The following is a 15518-nucleotide window of genomic DNA, read 5'->3' as shown; positions in this document are numbered from 1 at the left end:
ACGATAAGACTGACGGGTTACCTGACGGAAAGTAGTCGCCTGAGATAATTTTAGATGCAGCACCACTACATCGCCGGTTTAAAAAAATCTCTTTTTTAACTTCTTTAAAGAGTCCCACGTTATAGGGAATTGAAACCTCGAAAGGAAATAAATTCATACTTTGAAACGATACTTATTCAAGATACACATTCATTTGGACTTGGATACTTGTAGATCCCTAGTAGGATTTGAATCCATTCATTCACATTTAGATTCATTTATTTATTTGGAGCTTAGAGTCATTCGGATTCACTTCTAACTTAGTTGAGACTGGGTTAGTTAAAATAGCCACGTAAAGGCAAAAAGATTTAATGCTTGCGTACACGATGTTGCATACTACCAGAAACCGTAGAAATGCTTCTAAATACCTATGTAGGTGTACTGTAGACTTACAGCGTGTATCGAAGTGATGGCCATCACATCCTTTCCGTTGAACTTGTTAGCGCGGTAGACAGCGTTCTTGTCCCAGTCGGTCCAGTATACCCAGTCTTCGAAGGTGGTGATAGAGAAGGGATGTCTCAGCACGTCCGTTGAGTACAGGATCAAACGTCGCCCGGAGCCGTCGTAGCTGCATGAGGAGATGGTGTTCATTTTCGCATCCACCTGGGAATAAAATAGTTTATAGAGGCGTCGATTTTTAAAGTAAATAATATTTGGCTGCTTGTAGGTGTGATTCGGAGTGCAGAAGGCATTTAGAATATAGAATATTGTGGAGAAAGATTCGCTAGTCACGGCTTTGTAGTTACCTACTGTTTACCTATATACTCATTTAAATATCGCATAAAATTCCACAAGAATTTTGTGTCTATTCTATAACTACCTATTATTAATGGGCTAATCTTACCAACATAGTTTTAAGTACCTAATAGAGTCATATCTTCATGAAAACTGTCCTTACTAAGGATATAAATTCTAATAATGAAAACAAAACATACTGACTAATTAAAAAAAAACAGTTCATTGGTTTTATTTCCAAGTAGAATGTGTTATTTACAATACATTATTATATGTAAGCATTTATGCAAATAGCAAATACGTATATGCAAATATAAAGGTACTTTCACGTTTAAAATCAGTAGGTATCTAATATTGATACAATCATTGTAACAACAATTATCTACCTACCTAACATTGATATAAAATAGTTCTGAACTTTTATTGTCAACCGATTTATTTATTGTTTGTATGGTAAGTAAATATCTACGAACTTAGTGTTATTAAAAACTTTTTGAAAAACGGATTTTGGTCGAATTTCGACCACTATCCGAACATTACTTATAATAAATATTTAATTTTATTCATACAGCGCCGTAAATTATATAATTGTTTAAAATAAAAAGCAAATTTAAACAATTTCAACCAAACTACGTCCAAACCCACAGAGCACGTAACTATTCGCCAGGTACAAATAAAAAATATTTGAACCACTAATTCTCGGAAGTGACCATAAACGTCCAGGTAAAATATAATGGGATCTGAAACACATTTGGCGTTATGCCCAGCCTAAACCAAATGCAATTAGCCTCACCTATTTTTATTTTACAGTGATACTGGAAATAGTTTGTGTTACGTGATTTATAAATAACAAATAATTCTGTAACTAATAAATTGTTACAGAATATCCCTATATTTTTTTAAACTGGAATAGGTAAAAGTTAGTATAGTTTTAAATTAATGAAAACAAAAATGAGAAACAATATAATAAACTAGGATTCTCTTTTTTTTTCATTTTACTCGTATGCTGTTGTATAAAAAAGAGTTGTATGTAAGTACCTACTCATATTGGCCACATTGTTATTTAAACTATTTATGTTAAAACTTAAGTAAAAGATACCTATAAATAATATTTACCAAGGCAACATGATTTAGTGTCATAAAACTGAACTATTTCTTAATGTTTATATAATTGTATGAAATATACACAATGAAATTGATAGTGGAAATTTTTGCAACGTTACACAATCAGTTATGGGTTATATGCTTCGATCACTAATAAGAACTAGATACACAATCAGCGACAAAAAAATGGCGCGACGAAAAGAGCACCCAAATAGACATTTGAGTGCGCTTTTAGGTTAGTAACACTGTCAAAGTGATAGCTTGTGACAGCTAGCTTATGTCGTCAAAATTTATTGCTTTTCGTAAGTAGTTTTTGAAAAACACCGTTAAATAATAGTGATAAGGTTGATTTTGCATTAATTTTCGATTCTGTCGCTTAGAATTTTATAAACACGTTTGACGCCACTTTTTAAGTTCATTTTTCTATGGGATTGTGTATCTAGTTCTTATTAGTGATCGAAGGTTATATGCAACTATCTTCGAAAATATTTTCAATATGTTTTGAATGTTGAAATAATAAAGGCAAAGAGATTATTGTTATGAAATTTAACTATAATAATTATTTTTATTTTATAGCGGTTTATTCGTTAGGTAGTTAGGTACAGCCAATTCTAATACTTTATGGTGTGTAGTGAAATCACATTTGGTAATAGTATAAAGAAAAATATTCTATGTGACATTTTGTTAGTAGGCCTATATAAAATAAATAGGTACATTTATAATCTCACTTGAGATCTAATAAACACGTATTTTTAAATAATGTGAATCAATTTGAAGGATTTGGTAAGGTTTGGCCTACAACAGATAGGACTCTAATCCTATTTCATAACTTTAATACCAGAAATAGAAATTAATTAGCAACTCCTAAACATAGATTATGTAAGGTGGCTAAATCTTTCATTGGCAACTGTATTTGCTACTACAATAAAATACCCGACCACATTTTGAATCTCACAGAAAAAAGTACAAACATGTCGTTAAACAAACGCTATGTAAAAAAACGTATTATAATGTGATTATTGGACTGACAAAACGGTGTGGTCTGAATTAGCTCCAGCTCCACACGTACCATTACGTTAAGTTGACATTGTAAAAAACATTTTTTTTTGAAAGATGTGTGTTATGGAGTTTCTTTCGCCGCTTCTTCTCCATATCGAAACACCTTGTGAAGTGGTGGTAGTTGTAATGACATTCAAAAAGTGCTCTGTAAAGAACCTATTTTAAATTAAAAAAAAAGATTTGATTTGATTTGGCCTAAGCAGTGGCCATTTACCATCATGTGGATTGCATGCCCATTTGCTACTTTCGCAATATCCTGCACCCTATTTATCACCCGAGTTTTCCAATTAATGTAATATTATATTTGCATCACAATAATAAATGAAGACAACAAATTATTACAATATTCTTACCCAGTATACTCGCTTCCTGACCAAGTCTAAGGTTAGACCGTTGGGCCACTTCACATCGTAACTGACAATGACCTCCCGGTGCGATCCGTCCATACCCGCGCGCTCGATCTTCGGCATTTGGCCCCAATCCGTCCAGAACATCCAACTGTTATGAAAATTAAACAATAATTAATAAACGATTATGGTAAATCTCTTGCTGTCCATACATCAGATATATTAGTAATAAGCTTTTAATAAATCCGTTACCTAAAAATTATAACGGTTCCAATTTTACTACTTCAAAAGTAAGCAACGCCATCTGTTTTCTAAGTTCAGTTATAAACAGTGCCACCTAGCGACCGAATAGCGCTTATTATAATCATGCTTACTACTTGTTTTGAAAACATAAAAGTCGGTTAAAAAGCAATAAAAAAAGATGTTTTGTTAGGCATTGTGTTTTTTCCTTATTTTCCTTAACCCTATACTTGACATTGTGCACTTAAATGCACATTCAAATCAGATATTTTTTTTTCGAAAATGCAACATAGAATCTTATTAATAATAACTCAAAGCGACTTAGCAAACGTTTCTTTATGTCAGAAAATGAAATCTATATCTGTCTCGTTCACAAATTGTCAGTGGTAAACAAAATAGCGAGCCGCCGGTCAGCGCCTGCACAACGCTCTCTAAGTATCTTATGTTATCTGAATGAAATTAAGTTATATGTACGAAATTTATATAATGTTACTTTCTGCAAGCTTTATTCAATGTTTTAGTGATATTTTTTTGGGATATAATGTTTTGAATTAATAGTAATTCATGACTTTTGTTATGTGTGCATTAAAATGCACACTGCCAACGACATACAATATTACTGTTTGTCAATATTGTGTCTTTAAATGCACACTGCCAACTTTGCTACTATATACTAAGGTTCTGCACACAAGGTAGGGGTAGCGTGAACAAAGTTCAAACAGAGTTTTTTTTTATAATTCATGACTGAAATTAATATTTCCCCGTTTCCACTAAATTCCCAGTCCTTAGCTTGCAATATTTTTTTCGGATGACTGGAGGACGAAAAATTCTAGCTTTGGTATCTAAATTGCGTAATTAAATCTGATGTAGAATCCAGCAAATCTTAGAAAGATGAATTCCAGATGTCTAGGGCTCATCAAGACGTCCCTGAACTCAAGTCCTGTCCAATCAATAGCGTCTTCTGTCAAAAATGTAAACATCTCCAATAATGACGATTCCAGAAAATCTGCAATATCAATCCCAGATAAGACCAAATTCCCACTTGAGGTCGGGCATAGATGCGCCACTAGCCCTGAAGATTAAGCTGAAATGCCTCGGAAAAGTATATCTTCTTACCACATCCTTCAAACAAGTGTAATAAAGTCCAATCACATGCTTAAATTTAATACAACATTCTAACGGAAACATAGATGAAGGTCGAAACAGACAAGTCGCTTTATAGCGTACAAATATGATAGGCCATCGTTAGTATTGTCTTCACAGATCTTGGACATCTTCGTTTGCAATTCCTGGTTGCTGTTTCGTCATGGGAACAGCGGTAAACAAAAATTATTGCCACTCAAAAAGTTTTGAGTCGCTTTATGTGAGAACAGCCTTTTTTTGGGAGGAGATCTTCTAATCTCTCAACTCAACTAAAATATCTCAAAACTTGTTGACATGTCATAACTTCCGAGACTTTTATCTTTAGTATTTTCAAAATGTATGATATTTTTTATATTTTTTAATTATTTCTTAGTTTAGTGAGTACTTGGCGGTGTGCATTTAAAGACACATATATTTTTGCTTGTGAACCTGGCAGTGTGCACTTAAAGACACATACTATATTCTGAAAACTGAAATTCAGAGATTTTTTATTTTATTTTTCCTAATATCCTTGTAACCCAATTAACGCAGGGAAGTAGCAAAAGTATAATTTTTTTAGGATAAAATTCTCTGCCAAGTATAGGGTTAAAATAATTGCAATGTCAAATACTTTTACTGCAAAATCAATGCTTAAGTGTAGAAATATTTTATTTATGTAGTAAATGGGATATTTTATAGTAAATGTATAATTAATTTATATTGAATTTTAATTAATTAGGAGTTGCGATTATTAAGATAATAATAGATGTATGAAGGGATAAGGGCAAACACCCAAATGTTTTGATAATTATCGTTCGAGGCAGTACTTAAAATCGGTTATTGTTTTATTATCCGTAATAATGCCTTTATCATATTATCTTTGCATAATCATCATGCTTTAAATCAAAGCTTATCATATTTCGCTATCAACTTAATACCCATATCTACATTGTTATGATTCATTGTTTAATCATAGTAATATGATTTACATATATTGTAGGATAACTTAAATAAAATTTATAGTACTTTAAATTAATGCACACATGATACTAAAATGTATTATATGATAAAATATAAATTAAAAAAAAAATATCCTTAATATTTTTGGGTTCTTAAATGGCTAATGGAAAATTCATAACCACTTAACTGATAGAATAGACATTGCCCTGGATATACCTACGATTTTGATGGATAAGAGAGTTAATTTCAGAACTACCCCATTTTCTGAGACGTATACCGAACATTGTGACTTAAACATGTTGCCGCCATGGTCTCAATTATAGAATAGAAATTAAATTATACAATAGAAACGCAATGTACTCAAAATATTGTGCCACCTCCTTATTGTCTATCCTATATATTATCTTCGCCAAAATTAAGAATATAAAGCAGCAAACAAATATTACACAGGGAATTAAAAAATGTCCTCATATAACTTACCCATCCAGAGGATTCAAAGCGATCGCTCGTGGTTCTTCCAATCGGTCTCTTATGAGGATCTTCCTCATGTTGCCTTGAAGGTCTGACAGTTCGATGTGGTTTTTGCCGGTGTCGGTCCAGTACAAGTGGTTGTAGATCCAATCCACAGCTAACCCATCAGAAGTGATGAGCTGATCGCCTATCACGACTGTACGTTGACTACCCTCGTCTATTGGTGCTCTGGAGATTAAATAGAATTAATATATCTTTATGATAATGTAGTGATTTTGTCACTTGGATTACGGAAATTTACTAGTAGATGGCAAAAAAAATGACTCAAGCAAGAAGAATGCTATTATTTTTGATAACGGAAATATAGCAGTCGTAGGTAACACGTAATCTAGTGTTATTGTAGTGATCATATCAATATCATGATGCTTGCGAATGTCCAATAACTTTTCAAAGATAATTCTTAAAACATATAATATCACGTAGAGCAATCGAGTTAAAGTATTAACACTTATTTTTACTCACTTATAGATCTTCTCATCGGTGACATCGCTCCAGAAGATCATGCCAGTCCTGAATACGTAGTCGAGTGCGGTAGCCGACTTGGTGTCGTTTACGATCGCGACCATTTCGTGATGGTCCAAGCTGATCTTGCGGATGTCGAAGCGCCTTGCGAAGAGAAGGGACGGATGACCTTCAGTTGCCTTACACCGGGTACGGTCTCGAGGATCCCTAGCGTATCCCGCGTGGCATTCACATTTGAATGTGCCTTTTTCATTGATGCACATTTGGGAGCACGCTCCAGGATCCGCACATTCGTCCACGTCTGAAAAGCGGAAAGATGCGTTAGTCATACTATATTATTAGGTCAAGGTCAGACGATTGATATTTTTAAGAATCAGGCTTTACCAGTATTGGAGTGATATTTTTAAGGCTGTTAACAGAAATAATTCCATCCGTGTTGATTTTACTCTATTCTCCAACAGATTAACAGAAGCGCATTTAAAATGATATAGACAATAATTAATATATTCTGAATGTAAGTTCTCAATCTCAAAGATCACGATGATAAATACGTTATTTTCGGTACATTAATATGTACCTACATTGAATAGGACTTTGGATTTCTCAAAATAATTCCAATGTTAAGTGCAAGTATTATTAGCTAGTCTGTTTTATCGACAATCAGCAGTTCGGCTCAAAAGGCTGATCCGTTGCGGTTTGGCGAGCATTCAGCGAGGCTTTGTTAACTAATCCGACTGGCTTGGTAGCTACGATACATGCCCGCCGTAAATTAGTTTTGGATACGAGAGATCTGCTATGCTACTTCATATGATTAATGCAAATCATTAAAAATTACGGCCGAAAATGGCGACATGTACTTAAGTATGGACAATACCAAAATGTATATATTTACGTGAACTGTGCAGTTTTAAATGTCAAACATACATAAACTTAAATTTCCATAACATTTAAGACCAGATATTAAGATTTAAGACCAAGACAGGCTGAAATATTTTAGACTACACAAGTATACAATAGTGTAAAGATAAAAATGTGACACGAACTATTTTTACGCTGAAAATATCTCGGATCCAGTGTAAATATTAGATCCGTGCACGGGAAAGTCGTAAATGATATAGACTCCCTAAATCGGTCGTAACAGCGCACCCATCTTATTCTCAACATCGTCCCAATACTTTTCGTGACCTCGTGACCGTGGATTACGTCACACGTTTGAACTACTATTGATTCTAAGACTAAGGATAGATTTTCAGTAAGACTGTCAGTAATCTGTAAGTTGAACTTCTTCATCTTTTATATATCCAATATTCTTCTAGGATTTAGTCTTTAAAACGCACGTTGTAATGTTGTTTTACATCTTAATATAAGTAATATAAGTTCTCAGGGAGCAGAGATTGTCTCTTATTGAGTAGAACCTGTCAGTTGTCCAAATATAATATATTGAAGATATTGCATTGAAGGTGATATTGTAGTACACAGACTACCTACGTTCAAATTTATTTCTATCTAAATGATCGACTTCAGTATTGAAGAAGATTTTTGGAGAGTTCTCCTTGATATCATTCAACGTAATATAAATTCCAAAACCAGCATCGGAACTTACCTTCACACGTCCGGTTATCCGTGAGCTTGTACCCCTTCTCACAATCACAGTAATATCCCACGGGCGTGTCGACACACTTCTGCGTGCAACCACCGTTGTTCTTCGCGCACTCGTCCTCCCCGCAACGATCCCTCGGCTCGTCTTCGAAGTTGGGGCAATCGGCCTTCTTATCGCACACCTTCGAAAGGGGTATGCACATCCCGCCGCCGCAGTCGAACTCCGTCTTCTTATTACATACTGGTTTCGGCCGGGCTGCGAATGAATTAAAAAAATCATCATTAAATTTATAAAAGAGACTTCGTACTTTGCTGCGAGTCCCTTAGATGTAGATAAGTTACCGACGTATCGAAGTTGCTAAGGGCCAACCAAACAATAAGTAATTGCTCGGAGGACCGATAATCTGGCAAAAATGGTTCTTCGGGTGAGGAGTGGGCCTAAGCAAAAAGAGTATTGAATAAAGAGTAGCATGGTTAAATGTATAAAACAATAATTTATTAAGAAATGATTTTAAAATTTTCAGATCCTAATAGGATTAAGATAGTAATTGCATAAATCCTTAAATATAAAAGATATGACCATAAAACCTACTCATCAAATATAACAAAACCAAATCAAGGTCTAGAGGCTTTAGATATGAAATCCGAAAATAAATCTACTTAGCTGCCTATAATGCCCACGCTATCTGTCTGGCTCGTGACACGTGTACCCAGGCTGAAAGAACTGGAATTTAATCAACGGTTGGCGTCAAACCTCCATTATCGTTAATGGCGCTATATGATTGCGAGATAACGATAAGCTAATACATAATAATGATATATTATTGCCAAAAATTATCAAATGCATTCATTATTATTATCGTCGACAATCAACAATGAAAATAAGAGCCTGTAACTTATACGCTAAAACATTGTAGACATTTCGGACGGAAATGCCGAATTTCCCTTGCACAACGTTGACAGTAATTAATATGTAGTCCTTAAATCATAATCCTTAATAACCTCTATGCACACCGAAAAAAGATACAGAGGTAAAAATAAATGTTGCTATACGGACTACTCATTCTATAGGTACATAATTTCCCTTGCACAACGTTGACAGTAATTAATATGTAGTCCTTAAATCATAATCCTTAATAACCTCTATGCACACCGAAAAAAGATACAGAGGTAAAAATAAATGTTGCTATACGGACTACTCATTCTATAGGTACATAACTACTAAGTTGTAGGTAATTGTAATAATAATTAAACAATAAACAATTTAATTTCATTGATGCAACAAAGTTACTAAAATACTTATATAGTTACCTACTTAAATATGAATGCAGTGCATTTCTCTGAATAACAATAGCTCTGCGGCAAGAAGCGACATTTATGTTGACAGAAATCAAGACTGAATAACTAAGGCCTGTAATTATGTGGAGCATTATGAGCGCACTATGAAATAGAATAATGGTGGTTTCGTTATTTACATAATAGAGAAAATTCATGTCGTTTTATCTATTTATTGTATAATATAGTAGTATTTTCAGCATACCGTTTCTTATTTAATCTTAAAGCCATGAAACTTTTTGTAGCTTATAAGCTGTGCAGTGATAATGCAATTTGAGAATAATATTCTAAGTTATTGTTTTTAGGGTAGCAACCACCTCTATAGAATTACAGAGAATTGTATCAATGTCGTACATTTATTTCATCGCTTCTTCCACTTGACGTTCAGTTCTATTAATTATGTTTCGTGGTTTTGAAAGTGCTACAGTCATGAAAGTGCTTCATGGAAAGCAATCACCAAAGCTCGCCTCTCAAATAAAATTGCACTTATGTACCTAGGTATGTACTACCTACTTACTTGCGTTTACGTAGCTTTAGTTTTATTTGACTTCCTCATATCTAATTATAAATAAACAAAACCATATTGTAAGATAGAGGATAAACAATGTTATAATAAAGATACTTTTGCTAAAGTGATTATTTCCTACATAGTCACCGCAGATACTACCTGTTTAAGTAATAGGAAAACTTAGGTCGTTGCGAACTATTGTTGTTATTATCTTCATTGTTCCAGCTTGAAGCCATGAAACTTTGTTATTAAACTGTGTACAGAGTATGCAATTTCGGAGACATATTATTACCTATCTGCAGTGTAGTCTTCGTCGCTTTGTTGCAATGAAGGTGGGGAGAATGTAGGTGGGTGTAGCTTATACGGGTACAAATTTAACAAAGAAAACTTTGTGAGAAGACCTGCGTGCCTGAAAATTATCCATGATGCCCTCAAAGTATAATGGAGTCTATCCGCGAATACTAAGTCAACATGATTATAGTTCGCTTAAAACTGCTAGTCCGCTCTGAATATATAAATAAATCGCGTCGCCATAGCTAATTGTATGATTGCACCTGCTCGCAACAACTTCAGAGCGGTCTAGCAGTTTGGCGCGGACTATACCTAACTCCATTTCCATTCCTACCACTATACCCATAACTGTCTTAAGGTTATGGCTGTTGTCTTTCTAACTACCTATCGATCGTAACCGTTCTTACAAAGCGATCAAGTATAATCAAACTTACTGCAGTTGACTTCATCGCTGCCATCCGGGCAGTCCTTCTCGCCGTTGCAGTATAACGCGCCAGGGATGCAACTGTGGTCCTTGCACTGGAACTGGTCGAGCCGGCACGTGACGTTCCCGCGACAGATGTCGGGCGCCTCGTCGCCGCCGTCCGGGCAGTCGCGGTCGCCGTCGCACATCCACGCGCGGTGCACGCACGTCATGCGGTCGCGGCACTCGAATTCGGTCGCGATACACGGTGACGGGATCTTCGGTGACGACATCGCGCAACCCTGGAATGGAGTGGATGGTCATTTATTTTTTAGCAAATATAATACAAATGTTATTACTTTACTGAAACCAACTTTAGTTAGCTTTAGTTAAAATAGTGTTCATCACAACACAAACTTACAATATGAAAGATATATGTGGTTTTAAAATAGCTGTTATTTTTGAAATTCCTTGTTGAGAGGACTTTCACTTTAAAATTACACTGGACATTACAAAGAGTAAGTAATAGGTGTTTTACCCCTAAAATATATTAATAAAAAAAAATAACATCACACACTTAACTTATAGTAAACACACCAGCTAATTAATTTTCTGAGTACATAGTGAATTATGTACTTGGTTATTAGTTCGCATTCGTGTATCTAGGCTTGTTTGTCGTATTAATGGATACAAACGTAATCATGGTTAACAAATATTTAATTATATTTCATTACAGCACATGAATCGAGTGCCTTAAATGCTCTGTAATTAATATTGCACAAACATGGCCGCTTTGCACACCACTAGTGTTACACAGTTTACATAACTCTAAGCAATTGATTGTTAATAACCAGTGGAATTTATGCAATAATCCTAACGGCTAATATTTGTGAAATTATGTATGCAAATTAGTTGGTAAGTAGATTATGGAGTAAATGGAATTAATTATGTCAGCACGTTATGTAGTAAGATGTCTCTGAAATAACAGGAACAGTATTGCGAAGCAAAGCTTGCAGCAATTTAAGACCACACCTACAGTGGAAGTAGTAGAGCTTATTGCGACAAGGTAAATAAAATTGCACGACGAAATTATGCAGGTAAGGACGTTTTTAACGGTACGGACGGTAAGAAGATTTTTCATCTTCATTCGTTTTGAAAAACTCGGAAGTGCTTCTAAGCTTTTTTCAAATAGATGGTCTTAATAAAAATATCTAATACTTCCCTGGTATCTCAACAAGTAGTTAAAGAAATTGACTTTTTAGTTGTCCCATCTTTATTTTAATGTACCTAATTATCATAATCTTCTTTGTGTGAGTTGATTACAGTCAACACTCGTAATCCTAAACAGAGCTATGAATGTTCAAAACTTTAGACATCGTGTCATTACTTATATATGCTTACCATTTCATCACTGCCATCAGGACAATCGATGTCTCCATCGCACCTCCACCTCGCGGAGACGCAGTGGCCGTCCGCGCAGGAGAAGTGTGAGTGCGGCTGGCAGGTCGGCGCAGGACACTTCACCTCGTCGCTCCCGTCGCCGCAGTCGTCGTCACCGTCACACACCCATCTCTGCTGGATGCACTTGCCGTTCCCACAAGTAAACTCGTCCGAGCGACACGTCTCATCTGTTTTTATTTTAATGTTACATTAAGTATGTAAAGATCTCAAGAGGTACAAAAAGTTGAAGTTTACCATCTACGAGTATGTATAGGTTGTTTTACTTCAGATACTGTAGGAATTCAAATGAAATTAGGCTTGGTAGGTATCTAATATTAAGCACTAACTCTGACCCATGGACTTGCAACGAAAGAGAGAAAAAATAAGTTCCATGTTTAAGTACCTATTTTATAAAATAGCTAAGTGAGAAATTGCTGGGAATTGAGAATGAACTCTTTTCCAAAGTCCGTTAAAAACAAAAAGTACCACAAACTTTCTGTAAGCTAAAAGAATTAGGTAATTCTCAAACTGCAAAAGGGATAGGAATTTAAATAACATTTTTAATTCGTACAAAGAGCAAGGCTAATTTGAGGGAAGCACTAAAATAATGCGGACATTATTAAATATTCATAGTCATGCTTTAAGTGGCCAAGTAATGAAGTAGAAAAAAGTACCTACATAGTCCGGGAAAGTAAAGAGAAAACGTATAAAATGAACTAGATCGCAATCCTGTCGGAGAACACTATTAAAACGGTAGATTATTAATATCAATCCACTTAAATTCCAGCAAATCTCTTTAAACCTTACACATTTCATTCCGCTCCGTAGAGAAATTACCCTCCCCAGTCTTTAATACAGGCGCCTCTACGTAATTAAATTCTTTTGTAGAACAAGCTGCCACATTCAGCAGTAATCATAGTCTTTTACTTTTTGTTTTCCAGACACGTTACTCTACAGTTGTGAGATAAAATAAATTTGGATATAAATGGGATTAAGCAACTACGTTGTCAGGTCGAAACTTTTGTACAAGTTACATTTTGTTGAGTCTCTGAAGTGGAAATTGAATAAAATTATAAGAAAATGCATCGCGTTTTACAATGTCATACCTATTTTGTTAAAGTACTGACTTTTTCTTAGCTTTCACAAAACCTTGTGAGGAATAAGGACGCGATGACATTGAAGCAATATCATAAAATGCTTCAGCGAAATATTCAGGGCAATATACTTTACAAAATGGAATACAGAAATATTCAAATGAACACTTTGGTTATGTAAGGATGTTGAGGCATTCACGCAATATCATCACTCACGGTTCAGGGTGGGTCCGGTGCGGGAGATAAGAATTTATAGACGGATGAGCGGGGTGTTGATAGAAAACGGAGGGCTGGGGGTGGCGCCCCAATGATTGATTGATACCTTCATGCTGCAGACGAATAGTTAAACATCGCCTCCATCTTGGTGGCCGAGAATGTAAACACTGTCGGGCGAATAGATATAAAGGCTATGGAACTCAGTTCAGCTCAAACAACGTTGGCTGCTTTACAAACATATTCATGACTAGACTTTGATGTATTAGAATCGAAGCTTCTTTAAATATTATCTTTAATGTCCATTAGTGCTTTTCGAAAAATGATAAAGTAAAGTTAGATATTCTATTAAACGCTTACTCTTTGTACGATCTTCAATTAAAACATAGATAGGTACTAAAATAAACATAATATAAAATTATATACAAATACAAACCTCGTTACCATATGTGATGATTGTGACAATATGGAAACCAATTGCGTCATTAATAATATAATGGGTTCATGAATCGATGATAACGTGTTCCGTCGGTACGAGTGCAAAGATTTCAATTTTGAAATGGTAACATTAATCAAGTAATGTCAATGTAAAACATACATACATACCTTATTTGAATCACATGGCCATAAACGCATCAAGCGACCTTTCTGTGTGTTACATCAATTTTGTATAGGATTAAAATGAAACAAGTGATGGAAAAATGGAAGTTTTAAATGAAAACCTGTTAGATTCAATAGTGAAGTGAAGATGTAAATATAGTAACCCTTACTGCATGCTTTCTCATCGGAACCGTCGGAACAGTCCAGGGTGTCGTCGCACATCCAGGTGAGCGGCACACATTCGCCGTGCTTCCCGCGACACGTGAACTCTTCCGGACCGCACGCCTCGATCTCTGTTAACCCAAGTCATGCACATGCTAAGTATGATGAAATCCCATTGAAATGATCCCGATGAATTAAAAAAGATAAAAAAATGTATGACAACATTTGTTCGATATAATTTGATTAAGTTATTTCCTTCACATGTTTAAAATAACGAATTATCTGTTTCAGCGGAAACATATGAAAGATTATTAGCTAGCATATGAAAGATTATTAGCTATAATAATGTAACCGTACAAATATACACATCTAACGCGGTATGTATGTATATTTGTTATGTACTTACGTAAACAAATTATCCTCTTAATTAGGAATATATATTATATATATTAGGTATATTGTCTTTAAATCTTTTCTTCTTAATTCTTTTATTTTCACTTTCTACATTGAAAGCAAATTGGTATCCTTAGCTAATATTCACGTTTAAGGAATTTACTTTAGCGTTAAAGGAATCAACTCTTTCTTTGCTACTGAAATTTGGTTCGTTATTTTAGCCGTGAGTACCGGCAAAACTTCGTAGTTAAATGAATTCTTTGAATTTAAGGATTTCCCGTTCCACAATTTTTAATTGGCTTTCGGTTTTTCTTCTTTCGCAGTTGATTTCCTTGCTTTATTTTACTTTCAGAGTAAATTTTCGCGTTTAAAATGTGGGTTTTTGCCCTTTTAATTTAATATAAGTTATTTTTCATGATTCAAAATGGTCAAGAATACATAGATGCATAAATAGATAGATGTAGATATTTACGTGCGACCCGAACGAATAGAAATGAATGAAATAAGCATAAAATTAACGATCTTATTCCGTCGATTCCATAACTCCAGAACCTGAATATATTCCATCATAGACCATTCTCCATGCTCCGTGACCCGTGACCATGCTCTTACCACAGTGGTGCTCATCAGAGCCGTCCGCACAATCCGGGGAGTCGTCGCACTGCCACGACCCGGGAATGCAGTGACCGCTCGTACACACAAAATTGTGTTCCGGACAGGTCCGATCCGCTACGCAAAAACCGCAATTAAATCCAAAATCACTGACTTCTAACTTTGAGAAATTATTGTACGCCAGCTAACCAAATTACCTCTAAAGTATTATTTGGCTTCTGTATATTTTGGAACGTTTCTCATTTTATCTCGCACTCATGTTTTAACTT

General features: G+C 35.0%; 1 protein-coding gene across 13 annotated transcripts in view; it reads right to left on the bottom strand.

Annotated features, from left to right (window-relative positions):
* The window catches only part of LpR1 (Lipophorin receptor 1), a 301804-nt gene that overhangs the window by 15004 nt on the left and 271282 nt on the right, over positions 1 to 15518 (bottom strand). For 10 of the 13 annotated variants that reach the window (XR_012103637.1, XM_073089318.1, XM_073089236.1 and 7 more), the window contains exons 4-11: positions 14253 to 14375; positions 12137 to 12363; positions 10767 to 11037; positions 8203 to 8454; positions 6600 to 6900; positions 6087 to 6305; positions 3291 to 3435; positions 433 to 642 (exon numbers count right to left, since the gene is read on the bottom strand). Coding sequence is in view for 12 of the 13 variants with exons in the window: in XM_073089318.1 (XP_072945419.1) it covers positions 433 to 642; positions 3291 to 3435; positions 6087 to 6305; positions 6600 to 6900; positions 8203 to 8454; positions 10767 to 11037; positions 12137 to 12363; positions 14253 to 14375 (1748 nt within the window). In the remaining variant the exon portion in view is untranslated. Of the gene's footprint in view, positions 1 to 432; positions 643 to 3290; positions 3436 to 6086; positions 6306 to 6599; positions 6901 to 8202; positions 8455 to 10766; positions 11038 to 12136; positions 12364 to 14252; positions 14376 to 15249; positions 15367 to 15518 lie in introns of all 13 variants that reach the window. The other 3 variants (XM_073089245.1, XM_073089264.1, XM_073089313.1) reach the window with 1 other exon arrangement.

Source organism: Epargyreus clarus, unplaced genomic scaffold, assembly GCF_041222505.1.
Source record: "Epargyreus clarus isolate Ecla_fem2 unplaced genomic scaffold, WU_Ecla_fem_2.2 ptg000003l, whole genome shotgun sequence".
Lineage (NCBI taxonomy): Eukaryota > Metazoa > Arthropoda > Insecta > Lepidoptera > Hesperiidae > Epargyreus > Epargyreus clarus.
The sequence above is the reverse complement of the archived record's forward strand: the minus strand, read 5'-3'. Positions and strand labels throughout refer to the sequence as shown.